Source organism: Leptomonas pyrrhocoris (genome assembly GCF_001293395.1).
Source record: "Leptomonas pyrrhocoris isolate H10 chromosome Unknown, whole genome shotgun sequence".
NCBI lineage: Eukaryota > Euglenozoa > Kinetoplastea > Trypanosomatida > Trypanosomatidae > Leptomonas > Leptomonas pyrrhocoris.
This window is the reverse complement of record NW_015438360.1, coordinates 1,847,467-1,863,168: the sequence shown is the minus strand read 5'-3', so window position 1 is coordinate 1,863,168 and position 15,702 is coordinate 1,847,467. Positions and strand designations below refer to the sequence as shown.

General features: G+C 57.3%; 7 protein-coding genes across 9 annotated transcripts; all 7 read right to left on the bottom strand.

Moving 5' to 3' along the window:
• Positions 1-1,848: 1,848 nt before the first annotated feature.
• On the bottom strand, positions 1,849-2,118 carry ABB37_03135 (TATE DNA transposon; the record flags this gene model as incomplete). The annotated part of the gene is made up of 1 exon (XM_015800382.1): positions 1,849-2,118. One exon carries the CDS (start codon positions 2,116-2,118, stop codon positions 1,849-1,851), a length of 270 nt encoding a protein of 89 aa, XP_015661984.1.
• A 1,010-nt stretch (positions 2,119-3,128) lies between these two features.
• Positions 3,129-6,221, bottom strand: ABB37_03134 (TATE DNA transposon; the record flags this gene model as incomplete). The annotated part of the gene is made up of 1 exon (XM_015800381.1): positions 3,129-6,221. The coding sequence occupies exon 1, from the start codon at positions 4,206-4,208 to the stop codon at positions 3,129-3,131; it is 1,080 nt and encodes a 359-aa protein (XP_015661983.1). The 5' UTR covers positions 4,209-6,221.
• A 763-nt stretch (positions 6,222-6,984) lies between these two features.
• On the bottom strand, positions 6,985-7,663 carry ABB37_03133 (surface antigen-like protein; the record flags this gene model as incomplete). The annotated part of the gene is made up of 1 exon (XM_015800380.1): positions 6,985-7,663. Exon 1 carries the CDS (start codon positions 7,594-7,596, stop codon positions 6,985-6,987), a length of 612 nt encoding a protein of 203 aa, XP_015661982.1. The 5' UTR covers positions 7,597-7,663.
• A 340-nt stretch (positions 7,664-8,003) lies between these two features.
• Positions 8,004-8,842, bottom strand: ABB37_03132 (putative ribosomal P protein AGP2beta-1; the record flags this gene model as incomplete). The annotated part of the gene is made up of 1 exon (XM_015800379.1): positions 8,004-8,842. The coding sequence occupies exon 1, from the start codon at positions 8,670-8,672 to the stop codon at positions 8,004-8,006; it is 669 nt and encodes a 222-aa protein (XP_015661981.1). The 5' UTR covers positions 8,673-8,842.
• Positions 8,843-9,158: 316 nt separating this feature from the next.
• On the bottom strand, positions 9,159-9,495 carry ABB37_03131 (60S acidic ribosomal protein P2 putative (LIP2); the record flags this gene model as incomplete). The annotated part of the gene is made up of 1 exon (XM_015800378.1): positions 9,159-9,495. The coding sequence occupies exon 1, from the start codon at positions 9,480-9,482 to the stop codon at positions 9,159-9,161; it is 324 nt and encodes a 107-aa protein (XP_015661980.1). The 5' UTR covers positions 9,483-9,495.
• A 391-nt stretch (positions 9,496-9,886) lies between these two features.
• Positions 9,887-10,356, bottom strand: ABB37_03130 (60S acidic ribosomal protein P2 putative (LIP2)). Of its 2 annotated transcripts, none has more exons than XM_015800376.1 (1): positions 9,887-10,356. In XM_015800376.1, the coding sequence occupies exon 1, from the start codon at positions 10,339-10,341 to the stop codon at positions 10,018-10,020; it is 324 nt and encodes a 107-aa protein (XP_015661978.1). In that variant the 5' UTR covers positions 10,342-10,356; the 3' UTR covers positions 9,887-10,017. The 2 variants fall into 2 exon arrangements, with proteins under 2 accessions (XP_015661978.1, XP_015661979.1); XM_015800377.1 differs by having other exon boundaries at positions 9,887-10,349.
• A 589-nt stretch (positions 10,357-10,945) lies between these two features.
• On the bottom strand, positions 10,946-15,053 carry ABB37_03129 (putative CPSF-domain protein; the record flags this gene model as incomplete). Of its 2 annotated transcripts, none has more annotated exons than XM_015800374.1 (1): positions 10,946-15,053. In XM_015800374.1, the coding sequence occupies exon 1, from the start codon at positions 15,008-15,010 to the stop codon at positions 10,946-10,948; it is 4,065 nt and encodes a 1,354-aa protein (XP_015661976.1). In that variant the 5' UTR covers positions 15,011-15,053. The 2 variants fall into 2 exon arrangements, with proteins under 2 accessions (XP_015661976.1, XP_015661977.1); XM_015800375.1 differs by having other exon boundaries at positions 10,946-15,018.
• Positions 15,054-15,702: the final 649 nt, after the last annotated feature.

Sequence of the window (15,702 nt, the reverse complement as noted above, 5' to 3'; positions counted from 1 at the left end):
TTGGCTCAGTAAAGTGTCCGGCTCTCATGCCGTGCAGAGGGCCGTGTTGTGTTCGGCGTGGCCAGGCCCTCGAGTCGACCACCACCACATCTGGCACAGACATCGCAGCAACTGTCGCAGCCCTCGCCGTGTCATGCCTCTCTTTCGCGCTGGTGCTCTTTTCACCTCCGCTATCGTGGTGGCGGCCGCCTGTCCCTCAAGAAACTCCCGGCAAGAGTCAGCTCCCTTTCGTACCCCTTCTTCGCCCCTGCTCGTCTCCATTGCCTGTTGCCGTGCGAGCGTTGAGGAAGCGGAGGGCTCATCACGTTAGAGCTGGCGTGGTGTGCCGACGGTTGAGCACGTGACGTTGCAACACTCCGCCGTTCAGCAGGAAGCCGCCGTTGCTGCTGCAGTTGCATCTTCTTGGTGGGCAGCTGCCGCACGTTCTTTGGCCCCTCGCCCCCGTGGAATGGTGCCGCGGCGGTAGAGAGCGTCGCGTCCGGCACCTGAAGAGCCCGCCACACACCACCACGGCCACGCCCTCTGCCTCTTCCACAGCGCCGGTGCAATCACCTCGACGAAGGGATTCTTGGGCGAGATGCGGTGGTTCATCAGCACCCTGCACATCCTCTTGAGGGAATAGTGCTGTGGCGGTTTGTGCTGCTTCGCGATGAGCAGCAGGAGGCGCAGACACGCAGGCAAGTCGTGGCGGGCGTCTAGAAGAACGTTCAAAACGTGCCCGAAACAGTTTGCAGGCATACAGAGGCCGCTGTCGCTGCTGTCGCGCTCCTGACGTGGACGGTGCGCGATCACGGGACACAGCCCCGGTAGCAAGCCTGTAGAAGCAGAACGCAGTTGTTTCTCCACCACTGGCGATGGTGCCGAGGCGTGCGTGGTCAGCGCCACTACCGGCTCCTTGTTGTTTCCAAACTGCTCTGACAGCACGCCGGCGATCCCCATGCTTCACGACAAAGATTGGCAGATAGAGGACACCTTGACGGTGCACCTGCTCTGCGGGAACCACTTGGCGTTCTCGGCTGTCAGGGACACCGTCGTGTCTGTTTTAATTTCTCTTGCTTTCGCCCCTTGTCATTACATTCCTCTCTCTCTTCCGTTTTTCAGTCGCATCTTCTTTCCTTTTACAGTTTCATTAACTTCGCTTTTCTGTTGTTTGATCTCGTCCCTCTTTTTCTGCTGCTTCCCTCCTTCTTTGATCACAAATGCCTGCCGTCAATTATCGTCACCTCCTTCTCTCTCCGTCAAGTACCTCACTTCCGATGTTTATTTCGTTTTTGTTTTGCGTGCGCTACGGGTGGAGGATAAAGGGGCAAGAAGAAACGCGCTTTACCCGCCGGTCGTGTGCCGTCTCACGTCGTTCACGCCGGCGGTCCTGCAGCATAACATTCGCTTCACTTCACTTTTTTTCTTGTATGGCTGTTAAGCCTCGAACCCCACAGTCAGCACTTCTCTGCGTTCCAACCCTACGGCGGCGGGCTGCCTCAAGAACGGCAGGTTTGAGCTCACAATGGACTTCCTGAGTACCACGTTCCTTGCACTGTCCCCAAAGTGCCGCGAGAAGGTATCCGCTGGATTAAGTAGCCTGTTGCTGTAAAAGAAGAGAACGGTAACTCCTTCTTCGTGCAAGAGCTCATTAGTTTGGGCGTAGAGTTTGTTCAGAGCAAAACCGCTGCCGATGCCTCCGAATCCGTTCAGGCGCTGTGGTCTGTCACCACTGCGACCCGCGTGCCCCGCGTTATGCCATCCCTCCGTAACTCCATCAGAATGCATCCAACCGCCTTCGGTTCGCTGTGCGTCGAATGGCTTACCGCAAAGTGCGTCGTTCCGCCCGACGCAGGCAGCTCTGTTCCGTCAACCGGCGCTCTGTCGGACACCCATCTGTGCTGCATCATCTCCGTAGTTCCATCGTTCCACGACAAGATCGCTCCGGACGTCCCACCAGCGGTTCTCCAGCAGCTGCCGACCCAGTGTCTCCAAGGCCTTTGTTGCATTTTCCAATACGAACGGCAGCGGGTCGTCCCAATGCCGTCGTCGGTCGATCTGTGCAAAGATGCCGCCGTATGCCGCCATCAGGTGGCACGTATCGGCGGGGTTGAGGCGTGTCGTGTGCATCATGTACATCAGCAGAGCGATGAGGCTAACAAACTGCCTATTTGTGTACTCGTTTTTTGGTAGGCCTAGTTTGAGTTTCGCCACCGCTTTGATCGAGTTCCGTACTCGCCGCCGGTTAGTGCTCCATTCGTATCCTTCGCCCAAAAAAGGTGGTGGGACCGCTCGCCTGCCGGAGCAGCTCCTCGTCAGGCACGGCTGTGATATCGCTTGTAGTGGGGGTTGTCCGCAGGTTCGCCGTCACAATTCTCGCAACAATACGGAGCACCGCCGAGCAGAAAGCTTCCTCTTTGCCTTCTTTTGCCGCTATCAGTATACTATCGATCATGGTATGAATCGGTACCGTTGTGTCGCTGTCCACGATTTTTGATGTGATGGCCTGGCCTACAGCTACGCTCCATCGCGCGCCCGTCAGCTGCGTGCAGCAGCGAAAGAATTGTTGCCGTGTCCGGAACACGAAATTGCTTCTCACGGACTCTGGCAACGGAATGGCGTCGTAGAACGCGTCAAAACCTACCTGTGGCATGTACCTCGCGGCCGCCAAATCTTGCCGAACGCTGAGTCGTGAGGGGCGAACAGTCTTTGGGACAGCTTCCTTACGGGTGGGCCCGTTCAAGGCCGGCTGCGTAATCCGTCTCCGTCTGCCTGTGTGTTCCGGTACCCAAAAAATACCGTGACCGAATGCGTATCCCGTACCAGCGACTGGTGAAAACCGATGGGGCACATCTCAAACTTTCCCTTCTCCACTGCTGACGTCAGGTCACCCGGTTCAAGTCGCGTCGATGTAATTGTACGAGACGTGTGAAAGAGTTTGAGCATTTGAGGTTCCAAGTATCGCAGAGCGCGAAGAAGATCGGTATGCGCAACTAGCCGAGCAGAAAGCATGTTCTTGATCGCATCGATGTCGGCCAGGGTGACGCTCTTGAGGTGGAGGGGCCACTGCGATGGGTTACCTCGTGCCAGGCCGGGCACCAGGCCCTGTAACCTCCGGACCTCATTGTGGAGCGCCGTGACGGACAATCCTATCTCGTGCCACATTGGTCGTTTGTGGCCAACGGCGTTGGGTCGTGGAGGAGGGTTGAGGCGCTGTCCTGCGCTGGAATGGCCTCCCGTGTAGGTTGCTGGGAATAGTTGAGGTATCGCCGCAGGGTTGTGAGTGACGTGTGTCCCGTCAACCTCATGATCTCCGCTTCCGGTGCCCCCGCCCGAGCGAGGTGGTGCACTGCTCCCTTCCGAATCGAGGCGAGCTCGAGGGCGGGATTCACCCTCTTCAGCGCCGCTCTGGCCTTCTTCTTGGCTGCTGCGGGAGGCCTGAAGAGCGACTGCTCGCTCGTCCGCTGCGCCATTTGGTGCGCCACGCACGAACCGTCCTGCCGACTCAGATGCGACGCTACTGGGTAGGGCCCGCGAAAGTGTGTTGCCTTGCCTCTCCTGTGCGTGAGGCCCACTGGGTACGACACCGCCGTGGGGGTCTGCAACGTCACGTCCGTTGGCCTCAGCCCTCCAATGACTCCCGGTCGTGCTGCGAAGCTCCACATCATTTGCAAGAACAGTCGGGCCTCCGGGTCGTCCTGTAGGTGCCGCGCGGCGTCGTCGATCTGTGTTTTGACCACGTGTGGCGGTGGGTTGGGGACTTCGCTGCTTATGATTTGATGCCACCGCCCGTACGCCGACGTCCACTCCGGGGACTCCTTCAGGCTGATCGGGTGCGGCTGGTCCGTGTAGAGCGGCGGGTGCATCAGCGCTCCGTGTGTCGTTGCGAACTTCGACACGATCGTGGACGCCTTCCACTTCCTCATCTTGGCCGCTCTGTGGATTAGCCTGGTCGCTGCGGCTGCCAGGTCGAGTGCGAGTAGGTCGTGCGGCGTGTTCACCAGGTCTTCGATCGCGAGCCGATGCTGCTTGCGCGTGTGAGGCGAGAGCTTCTCCCATGCCGCTTGCGAGACCTTTGCTGGCTTCTGGCTGTAAACATGCCAGTGACGCGAGCAGACGTACCCACGTGGACGGCTGCCCCGCCCGTTCAAACCCGGGCTTTCTTTGTTTTTGAGCCGCTCCCTGTCCGGAGCCTGAGGCTCCTCTCTTGCCGGGACTGCGGTTGGCATTTAGAGACCGTAGAGCGCCTCTTCTGGCTGGATGGTCAGCACGGACACCGTGACCGTTTCGGGTTCCGGTGCGCGGGGCGTGCTCGATGACGATCCGGCTCTGGAGCTTCTCCGCCGTCTTGCCTGTGTATTGGGGCGATCTCGTGTCGTAATGCCTAGGATGAACTTGGCGCCTCTCAGTTGCCTCGGTAGGCTGGCGTCATCCGACCTTAGCAAGATGTACGATTCATCCTGTGGACGTGCTGCTGCGTCTTCTTCAGCGACTTCCCCTCAGTAGGAGTAGAGTGGTGTGGGCAGCCGATTCAGAATTACTTGTGGATCATCGCTCTGGATTTGCATGCGCATCTTCCGCATACTAAGTGCGCCGACCGTGAAGGAGATGTGCACACCCGTTTGCCGTCTATGGAGCGCCACGACGGTCATAAAGCTGGTGAGACGTCTGCCGATCAGTGGTTCAAGGCAGTGTTCCGCCTCGTCCAAGATCTCTTTGGTGCGCTCATCCGGTACGTCCTCGTCTTCTGCGCTGCCCCGTCGATCCGCCACCAGATCCCCTAGGAGAATATCATCCTCGTTGGAGTCCGAGGCACCGCCCTTAAGTACGCGGTTATTTGCGGGTCCTTTTTTTCTTCATCGTGCCGCTGAAGAGTGTGCGTAGTTCGTGCAGGAAAGTCGTCTTGTCTGGCCTCTTTTGCAAATCTTCTTTGTTATGTTCATTTGGGTTCTTTGGCACCTGTGTGTGGCATAGATATTCGAAAATCATCGAAAATTATGTGTGGGGGGTATTATTTGGATACCTTGGAACTCCAAGACGTTAGCAACAATTTTCAATACGACGCATGTGCAAGAGAAAGAGAAGGGGTAAACAAAGAAGAGCATAACGGTACCGAGGTTCTGTCGTACCAGCCAGACTTGTTCCCCCGAATACTAACAAATTCTCTTTTATTAAAATATAAGATATAACCCAGTAAAAGAATGTCTTACTGTCCTCACAAGAAAACTCTGTTTCTGTGGGGTACTCCGAGGCGGAGCTAAAAGCCTGCGCAGAACGTAGGATCTCCGCCGTGATCACCCTGTCATCTAAATCTCTCTTTCAGACGCTGTGGCGAGGGGCTGACGGAGTGCGCCTCCTTCACTCCAGCGCCAAGCTGACACCAAAAGCTGCGCTATTCCTAGCATGTGTGCAAAAGCAAGCAGGAGATCAAAAAGGCAGGTGGCAATCGCGTTACATCACCCACACATTGAGCAGTCCTCGGATGGTGGTTTCCCCAAAAGGGCTTACGCTCGCCAGAACCTAATTCCCATGCGCACAGCAGCATCCATAAGCAGCAGAAAGGGGCTTCGACGATTTACGTTACGCAGTCCGCATTCACTGGCAGTCAACTTCCCCAGACGTGGTGCACCCACCAGACCGCGGTGGGCACCCAGAAACTCATTCTCGGACACATCGAGTTCTTTGAGCACTGAGCAGTTGCTCCACCCCGTGGATATTCTTGTTCCCTCGCGGTCGACTGATGTCAAACGACGCAGGTGCAGCGCTGCAGCCAACACAGGGAAGATTCTGAAGAACCTAGCCTGTATGGGGTCCACCCGCTGATTGGCATCTGCGCGGCCACGAGTATCACAAGCTGCACACGAGCGACGGCGGCACCGGCGGCATCACCAGCTCCATCAAGCGAGGGAGAGTCAACAGCTGGTAAGCAACGGCGCCGCAAATCTCAATGCGTGTGGATTTGAAACGCTGTGTTGACGCAGTTCCCTCTTTCGACTTCTTCCTTCGCCAATGAGAAGCATCGAGTCTGTGATATACGTCCCAACACCCAATCGTCTCCACTGACAACTTCGTGTACAACCGCTTGTTAGGTCCGACACATTAAGCGGAGCGGGTTGGGAGTGGATTGACTATCCATAAAGCTAAGCGCTTCCGCTACGGCGTTAAGCACCGGCGCTGCTGAAATACGCATCCTCGACTGGAAAGATAGGTGTGCCCACCTGCCAAGCTGTTCGTTGCTGTCTGCGAAGAAAAATAGAAAAAAAAAGAGGAGAGGAGATGTTCAATCAGAAGGAAGTAAAGGAAATAGTCGGAAACCAAGAATACGACTCAAGGCGGCATCCGCGCAAAACAGCAGCTCTGCTTCATTGTGATGCGCTCGCATTGCACACCATTGCGCACGCAAACGAATTTCGTTCGCCGCAGGACGCAGAACGATGAACATGCACTGAAATGACACAAAGGCGCCACTCATCATCAACAGATCTTTTCTTTTCTTATGGGGGTTCAGCTCGCGGTTTTAACGAATGAAAAGGGGAGGGAATGAACAAAACATAAATCAATAATGGATTTGCATACTTTAAGAAACATACGACAGAGTTATCCGCTGGGGTCTGTGCACACGATCGGATAAGCTGTTTGTTCGCTTTAGTCTTTCAACAGATTTTTTGCCGAAAAAAAGAATAGGATAAACGGAAAAAATGATGGTCGTAAAGAAAGAAAGAAACTGCTCCGCCTCGTGCAGATTCATACATATTGAACTATAAGCGATAGAGATCTTGACCAGCATCGTAAAAATAAGGTGCGTCCGGAACGAAATGTCCTCTGGAAAACGCCATGATGCTGAAGAACACACCGTGAGGGTGTTTCGACCATGGCCACTTGCTCCTACACATGCCTGCCGTGGTGAATCCATTTTAGGTGAGCTGAACACAAAAAGATGGAGGAAATTTTAAAAAAAGCATTTCTCTTCGGTTCCGCGAAGAAGGCGTTTGCTTCTTCTTTGCTTTAAGCGACCATGAGGGTCAATGCGACGACAACCGTGCCCACCAAAACAGCGTACGCGTTGAAGAAGGTGGCGCCGTTGATGCACGTGCCCCAGTGGCTGATGATCGTTTCGTTCTCGGTGGAGTTGACGTACCGGAGATAATAGCCCGCATCGCATGCGAGACAGCGGCCGGAAATCTCGCAGTGAGTGCAGTGTGCAGCCTCGCAAGAGGCGCATCTGCCGTCCTTGGCGTAGAATCCTTTGGAACAGTAGAGGCACGTCCCATCAATGCAGCTCGTGCATTGCGGATCGCTGCAGGCAGTGGCAGGACCCTTCACTTCGCAGGCGCCGTACCTGGTAAACTCCTTACCGTTGGTCCCGTTCGGGAAGTACGTGAGCGTGTAGCCGTCATTGCACGACGTGCAACGGCCTGCGATAACGCAGCTGCGACAGTTGGCCGTGCAGGCATTGCACGTCCCACCCCACGCGTAGAAGCCACCCTCACACCAGGTGCAATAATTCGCGATGCAGGTGGTACAGTGATCGATGCCACAGCTGCGTGCTGCAGAGGCGACGGTGAGGGTGGCCACGAACAGTGCAGCGATGCATAACGCACGAGTAAAGCCGGCCATCGGGAAGAACGGAAGTGTAGTGCTGAAATTGGCGTTAACGCGAGGGTGTTGCTTAGATCGGAGATCTTTCGTTACAGTCCACAGAGAAAGTAAGAGAGAGAGAGAGAGAGTCAAGTCGGTAGAAATGGGGAAGGAGCACCGTCATCACTTCATGTCATGTCTGCTTCCGCGTTCGACACTAGTAGACGATGCGATGTGAAGCAGAGAGATGAAGTCAAGTAGTCCACTTTGTTCCTTTGTGTTGTTGTTTTTAACGCCGCACATTGGCGTCCTGATGACAATCTGTAAATACGGATAACGAAGCACTGCAGTGAGCTTCGTCACCCTGGAAAGGGGAAAAAGAGGTCGCAGCGCACCGCGAAAGCACACAACAGAAACGACAAAAACAGCCACCAAAGTAAAGTGCTTCACCACTTCGGCGTCGTGCCACTTGACTCGGGTGGCGTTGATGGCGCTGCACCTGGTCCTGTATCTTCAGGACTGCGCAGGATTCCTTGCTTCTCCATCTGCAGTCGATCATTGCGTGCCTTGCTCCAGCGCCGCAGAATTTCCTCGTCAATGTTCTTGGCGCCTTCCAGGACCTTTCGATGCGCTTCAGTTGGCGCGCCGTCGTGTGTCTTGTCGTACTTCTCAGCCCCCGAGCGTGGGTCCCGCGTGGTGGAGAAGGCGACCTTGCTGGGCTTGTGCGCCAAAGCGAAGAGCACGTTGGAGAACATCTCCACCGCGTGCTCGCACCGCGACGCCTCCTGCAAAACGGCGGGATCGGGCTTCACCTTTTTCGCATGATGCGACGTCGTTGCCAACACATTTTCGTACTCCAGCACCTTCTCGCCTGATGGGCAGGTGGTCCGCATATATTGGCAGCGCGACTCGCACATGTCCAAATCCTCCGACCGCCTTTCCGCTGCTACGGTGTCGAAGAGAGAGTCCCAGCCTCGCGGGGCACGACTGCGGTTCTCCACTACGCGAGCCGTCTTCTCTAAGCACAGTTTGTGGCAATCGGCGCACTGAAGGACAAACTCTGACAAGGACAGAGCCTTGGTTTCAAACGAGTCCTTATTGTCCTGGAGCGCCATGGCGGACGCCGAGTGGGAGGCTTAGCCGGTGGGTAAAAGCAACAACTACAAAAGTGCCGATTCAGATTGGTAAAATCGCTGTTGTAAATCAGCGGCTGCGGCACAAGCAGGAATAGGAAGCCACGAAGCGCAACAGATGTTGTCGGTTGCCCTTGGCGACACAGGATGCTTCAGTGCACGAAAATGAAAATAACAGTGATAGAAGGAGATGGGGAGAAGTTGTCAAGGGGATTACGCAGGTGTCGTTTCTTTGCGAAAGCAGTGGACACCGGAAGTGCATCGGTACTCGCGGGGAACACACCCTTTTCCGCTGCGAACCGAAACACACCACAGACGCACAATGACGCGGGCATGCGGTCGCTTGCTGTCATGCAGAAGCACAGGCTGCTCAAAACAGCGATCAACACAATCGTCCTTGCTCCCACTGCAGTTTCGCTGGTAGGTGAAAGAAGAAAAGAAAAATAAGTGAAAGCAACGCATCGAGATTTAGTCAAACAGACCAAAGCCCATGTCGTCGTCCGCCTCCTCTTCGGGCTCGTCCTTCTTCGCGTCGGCGGCGGCGGCAGCACCACCAGCGGCCGGGGCGGCGGCGCCACCAGCGGCGGGGGCGGCGGAGCCGGAGCCCACCAGCTTGGAGCGGCCCTCGGCCATCACCTCCTCAAGGTTCTTGCCCTCCAACTCGGCAAACACGGCGTCCACGCGGGAAGAGTCCACAGACACACCGGCGGCCTTCAGGACAGCCTCCACGTCCTTCTTGGACGGGGCGTTGCCCGACAGCGCCACAAGAGAGTAGGCGGCAAGGTACTGCATTTTGGCTAAGGCTGCGTGATTCATCAACAAAGTTAGTGGCAAGGAGTGATAGTTTCATGAGAAGAAAAGGGGAAGGAAAGAGAAGAAAACCGTGAAAGCGTGAGAAACAGCTGCGTTCACGGAGAGAGCAGAAGCAACTTTTCTTAGCAGCAGGAAAAGCGCTTGTTGTTTTCTTTTTTTAATTCCTGCGGTGAGTTTGCGCGTGAAAACGACATTTCCTCCCATGACCAATTCATAAACCTCCCTGCTGCATGGAAACGCAAACCCAGTTCGGAGCACGGCACGGGCCACCCAATGGCGCTTGCACTCGCTCAAAAGAAGCAAAAGGCCGCAGCGAGAGAGACATGAAGACATATAGCCTTCTCTCGCCTGGCTTGTGCGCCTTCCTTTCGTTTTGGGGCGGATTTGTTCTAGGTGAATGAAAACATGAAAACAAAAACTAGAAAGCACATATGCGTTGGGAGCCAGAAGTAGTACTCTTGCATTCACACCGCGCACAACTCGTAGAGTAGCGACGGTTCGAAGTTGACAGGAATTAGTCAAACAGACCAAAGCCCATGTCGTCGTCCGCCTCCTCTTCGGGCTCGTCCTTCTTCGCGTCGGCGGCGGCGGCAGCACCACCAGCGGCCGGGGCGGCGGCGCCACCAGCGGCGGGGGCGGCGGAGCCGGAGCCCACCAGCTTGGAGCGGCCCTCGGCCATCACCTCCTCAAGGTTCTTGCCCTCCAACTCGGCAAACACGGCGTCCACGCGGGAAGAGTCCACAGACACACCGGCGGCCTTCAGGACAGCCTCCACGTCCTTCTTGGACGGGGCGTTGCCCGACAGCGCCACAAGAGAGTAGGCGGCAAGGTACTGCATTCTCGTCTACAAACTGCGAGAGTTGTGTGAAGGATCGCACGCGGAGGTGGAGATGCGGGCGAAGAGAAAACGTTTGTGAACGACGCCAAAAAGGAAGAAAAGGCGGCGGCGTTTTTTTGTGCACCGGCAAAGGGGACGGCACAACGACACGGACGGTGGAACAGCGAATGGGGGAGAAAAGTTCACGGTTTGCTAGCGGTGGGGAGCGCGAGGTGGCGTTCTTTATGCGCGGAGGGCGGGGTTTAATTTGACCAAAAGCGTGATGCGAGCACGCAGAAGTGCACCGACGCACACATCCAAACTCAAAGTGACTCCATTGCGCGGAAATGTGAAAAGAAGGCAAATTCTCCAGATTCATATTTCGATTTCTAAAATGATGCGTGGTTCTCTTTTTACCGTTTGTTAGGCAGACTGCGAGCACACAACGACCACGCAACGCTGATAAATATATTTATTAATAGAGCTAAACGGGGCAATGAAAATGATATCCGAGAACGCCACAAGGCCCATCATAACAACAGCGCGAGATCTATGCGCAATCGTGATGCGTGTACACAACAGTAAGTATACGCACTAGCAGCACAAGGAACAAGAAAAGAGCAGATCAGTGCACGCGTTGTAAGTTCATCAACAGTTGCTCCAAGGTGGTGGGAGAGAGCGGGAGACTGGGCAGGTCGTTGGACTGCAGGTAGTTGTTGAGCTTGGCCAGCATTTCAGGTGGGTAGTGCGCGAGCGGCTTCGTCGATGCGCTGTCAGGAAAGCGGCACTGCTCTTGACTGGGGGGCTGGGCAACAAACTCACCGCCGTCATTGACGCGCTCCGTCCACACAAACGCTAGCACCTCCGAGGCCGTTCGGCACACATGCGCCTTCTCCGTCGAAGAGAGCTGCAAAAAATTCTCCACAAAGTCACCGTCCACAGTGTTGATGGCCTCGTACCGCTTTAGGCGATCGCGTGCGAGGGTGCCGCCGTTCTGCGAGGCGACGAGGCTGACCCCGCGCTCCTGCCCCGGCTGCAATACATCCTTGAAGGTGTGGTGGCTTAGTCCGGCCGCAAAGCCGGCGGTGACTCGCTCCAAGGCCATCTCAACCGAGTGGAGGACAAGGTAGGTGGGCAGGCACAGGGGCGTGACCACGCCAAAGGCACCGCCCACGGTGGCAAAGACGAGCTGAGGGCCGGCGATGCCGGGAAGCAGCAGCTTCATCGGTGCGGCAGCCGATAGCGACGACGGCTCGGCAGCCGAGAGCATCGAGGTGGCTGCAAAACTGCCAGGCCGTACACACGTCACCAAATCGCCGAGGTGGCACTGCGCGCGAACCTCAAAACGGTACTGCGGCGCGGCGCTCGCGTTCTTCTCGGCGTCATCTGGCGGCTTTAATTGCGTCACCCGGAGCGCGGTAAAGTTGAGGTTGTCGTCGAAGAGGCAGAGGTTGTCCGTGTCGGAGCCGACGTGGCCGTCCATGACGCCGCGCAGGTTGGCATCGCGGCACAGCACCTTCAGGCTCCCCTGCAGTGTGTCGACCTCCACAAAGAAGGCGCTGTACCGCACATCCAGTGCCACCAGCACCGACGTCGCCAGTTTCGAGTGGTACAGTGGGATGAGCTTCGTCACGGTAAGCCCGAGGCGGCACCGCTCCTCCGCCACAAACGTCTGGTCCTCGGCGTTCCACTTGTAGACGCAGACACACCCGTTCACGCCGAGCGCGATGCGTCCTTTGTAGTTCGGGACAACAGCGCAGCACTGCAGCGCGCCACCGATGTCCTTGCTGGCCATCATGTGAAGTCGCTTGCGTTGGTGGGTCTCGCGCAACGAAAACCACGTAATGCGTCCCGACCGCGCGCGCTGCTCATCGGGGAACGTGAAGGACGACCCGACAAGAAGGACCCGCTGCCAATCATCCTCGTTCTTCGCCCCGCTCGCTGGTGCAGAGCTTTCCTCTCTGTCGCCTCCCTTGTCTGCGCCGTCTGTGTCCTCGGCACCGTCGAGACTCATCGTCTGCAGAAAAACGCAACGCTCGTTCTCCAGCAATGGCACAGCCCCGGCGCGCCAGTCGGAGAGGTCCGTGGCCCACGGGCTGTGGATCAGCGACGCGGGGAGAAACAAAACTTCGTCCCGCTCCACCTTCCGCACCGCGACGGCGCAGCCGCCCCACCACGGTACGTCGTGCAGCTGCGTGACGGTGTCGCCCAGCGGAAGAAAAGTGCGCGTCGTTTTCTCCAGACTGTCGAGGGCGCCGATGTGCAGCTGGCCGTCTTGCTTCGAGTAGAGCGCGTAGCACTTCTGGTCCGCGTCAAGCGTGGCCGCGGCGGACACCCCCATCAGGTGCAGCCCCGTCAGCTGCACGCCCTCCGGCTTGCACAGCACAACAAAAGGGACGTTGCCGAGGCACAGCAGCCCCACGTGGCCTCCGAGTTCCTGCAGCTCAAGCGGATGGGGAGCGACAAAGATGGAGCGACGCACGTCGCCGCTGCCCATGAGAACGGCGGTGGTCTCCAACAGGCGCCCGTCCAAGGTGCCGATGTAAACAAGGTGCACTGGACTGCCCTTCTGCAGCGATGCGGGGTGCGGCGCAACGCTGACGATGCTGCGCGCCACCGAGTCGAGGCGCAGCCGCCCGACCACTTCCGGCCGCGGACGCCGCAACTCATACAGCACCACGTTGCCGTCCCAGTCGCCGACACACAGCAACTGAAAGCTGAGGAGGGAGAGCGCCGACACCGCCACACCGCTGACGGAGGGAAGGGAGAAGACGAGGTCTTGGCCATGGTGCACCGTCACGTCTTTCCCGTCGCACAACACCAGCAATCCGTACCGGACGTTGGCAAAGAGGTAGTCCGACTCGTTACGGCCGCGCGGCAGCTGCGCCACCACCTCGCAACTCGCCCCCAGCAGCCGCATCCACACCACGCCGCGGCTCGACACCATGATGAGTTGGTCGAGGGCCGTGTCTTGGCCAAGCTCTACAAGCGAATGCCTCGCGACGACAGCAGGAAAAGCACTCGTCGGGAGCTCATCCACGGTGGAGGAGCGCGTCGACACCCGGAAGAAACGGTTGGCGACAACGGAGGAGACACAGAGGAGACCGCCGGCGCACAGAATGCGTTGGGGACTGTGCTGCAGCGGCACCGCCCCCTGCTCCCGCTGCATGACGGCGGTGCGCAGGACGCTGACACCACCGCTGCGCTGCACGCCCACGCAGGCAACGACGCTGCACCGCGGCCCGCTCTGCTGAGTTGTCATGTCCAGCACAGGGCCGCAGTTCTCCAGTACGCGCTCGCATGTCATCTCGCCAAGGCGGACGGTGAGGGTGCTATCAAAGCGGGAGTAGAGCAGGTAAAGATCGTGGCGCAGCGCGACGATGCCGGTCGGGATGGTCGGAACCGGCTGCGGCACAAACTGGAAGTCGAGCTCCGCCTCGTCGCCGCCTAGCTCGCTCGGCTGCACGACAACGCGAACGAGAACGCCGTCGCTGAAGCTGATGACGAGGTCGCGAGCATCGACGGACACCGTGGCGCAGCTCATGTCCAGCGTGCCGCGGTGTGAGGGGATCTCGCGCGAGGACACGCTCTTGCGCGGCCGCGCCTGCTGTATCAGTGTCACAAGTTGATTGCCCGCGACAAAAAGCCCGTGCCGACTGCCGACAATGCGCAGCGCCGTCGGGTCCACGTTGGACTGCAGGAAGCCGCGGCGCTGCAGGCGGCGATCGTGGAAGTAGAAGGAGGAGTCCTGTTCGCTAGTGGGAGACGACGGTGCCCAGCGCTGCCCGGGGAGGCGTGCGGCCGCTCCCGCAGCTGACCGACCCGCCTCGTCGCTGTCCGCCGCCACTGCCGTCACTGCCAGCTCGTACTCCGAGACGTGCATCTTGCCAGATGCATCGGCGTAGAGGACGTAAAACGGCACACCCGCGCTGCTCGCCTTCGCGCCGCCAAAGACGACGCGCTGTGACGGTGAGAAGAGTGATGCCGCGAGAGGGGGGGAGGGGGAGTGGTAGCCGAACGCGATATCCCGCACGTCGTACTCGGTCGCGTGCAGATAGCAGTGCGTAAAGACGGCGGACTTTCCACGGTGCACCACCTCCGCCACTACCTCTGGAGCAAACAGCCGCGCGAGGTGATTGTTGCGCTTGCGCTTCACCCCTTCGCGGGCCAGAGCAGCAAACACGTCGAAAAAGTAAAGTCCACCGCGCGTCAGTGCAAAGGCTACAAAGGGCGGTGGTGTCGGGGACGACGATGGCGAGTTGTCAAGCGCCGCTGTCGAGCAGCAGCACAGATCAACCTCGCCGGGGTCGTACTGATACAAGCAGTCGTCCGGCCCACCTTGGAAGAGGGTGGTCATGGTAAAGGCATTCATCTCTCTCGACGGCTCCGTGGCTTTCTCCAGCGCAACCAGGAGTACCTCTTGCTTGATGGTGCAGAGGAAAAGAAGATGGCGCGACAGCTTGAACGGAGGTGTTTGCTCCGCGATGGGAACGGCAAAGATGTACTTGAGGGTGCAGGGCAGGTGAATATCTTGAACGTGGTCGATACCGAGGCCGCCGGCACGACACACAAACAGCGAAATGAGTGTCCCACGGTTCACAACGGTGTAGGCGGTGGAACCGCCACAAAAGAAGCCAACCGCTGCACCGAACACGGCGGTCGACGGCCGAGACGTTGACACAACGTACATCGACGACTAAGTAAACCAGAAAAAAAAAGTGAAGGATCCAACTGCACGGTGCACGCACATATATGTGTGCATGTATGTATGTGTGTGTGTGTGTGTGTTCGAGTTCCGCACCGCATTTTCAGTGATGAAAGGAAGAAACAGAGAAAGCGAAAGGCGAGAAAGGCAGATCGCGTGGTTTCGAAGACAGGAAAGAGTGCGCGACGCGTGGGCAGCGTTGCAAGTGGAATTGGAACGGGGGAGTAGGCAGGAAAAAGGCAGTCCACCATTGCGTTAGCATGCAATCCTCCTCATCAAACAAGAAGTGAGAGAGTTACCCCGATCGCTGAGGGTCATTGAGCAGCTGTCGTGCAAACAGACGTTGAAAAGAGAGCTGACTGCGCTGAAACGCAGGCAGACAAAAAAGTTTACATACTTCCTACTCGTGAAATCTTAGCGCAGTGATTTACGTGTTTCGAGAAGACACAAGAAACGTGTGCCAGAGGACACAAATAGGTGACGTTCCCCGCAATGGTCTTCTCTCCTTTATAGATAACTACATTCAACCTCTTCTGCGCACTCAGCACACCTTGTCTTTCAAACTCCAACACTCATCCGCATCCAATATGTGTATGTAGAACTAAATGTTGTTGGTTCTGTTCTCCTGTAAACACCAGAATTCACAAAATAGAGCTGGATGTGGCGTGTGCAGCAAG

Bases quoted from the DNA above. Each gene is read 5' to 3' on its own strand.
- ABB37_03130 (XM_015800376.1), bottom strand. From the start codon at position 10,341: ATGCAGTACCTTGCCGCCTACTCTCTTGTGGCGCTGTCGGGCAACGCC.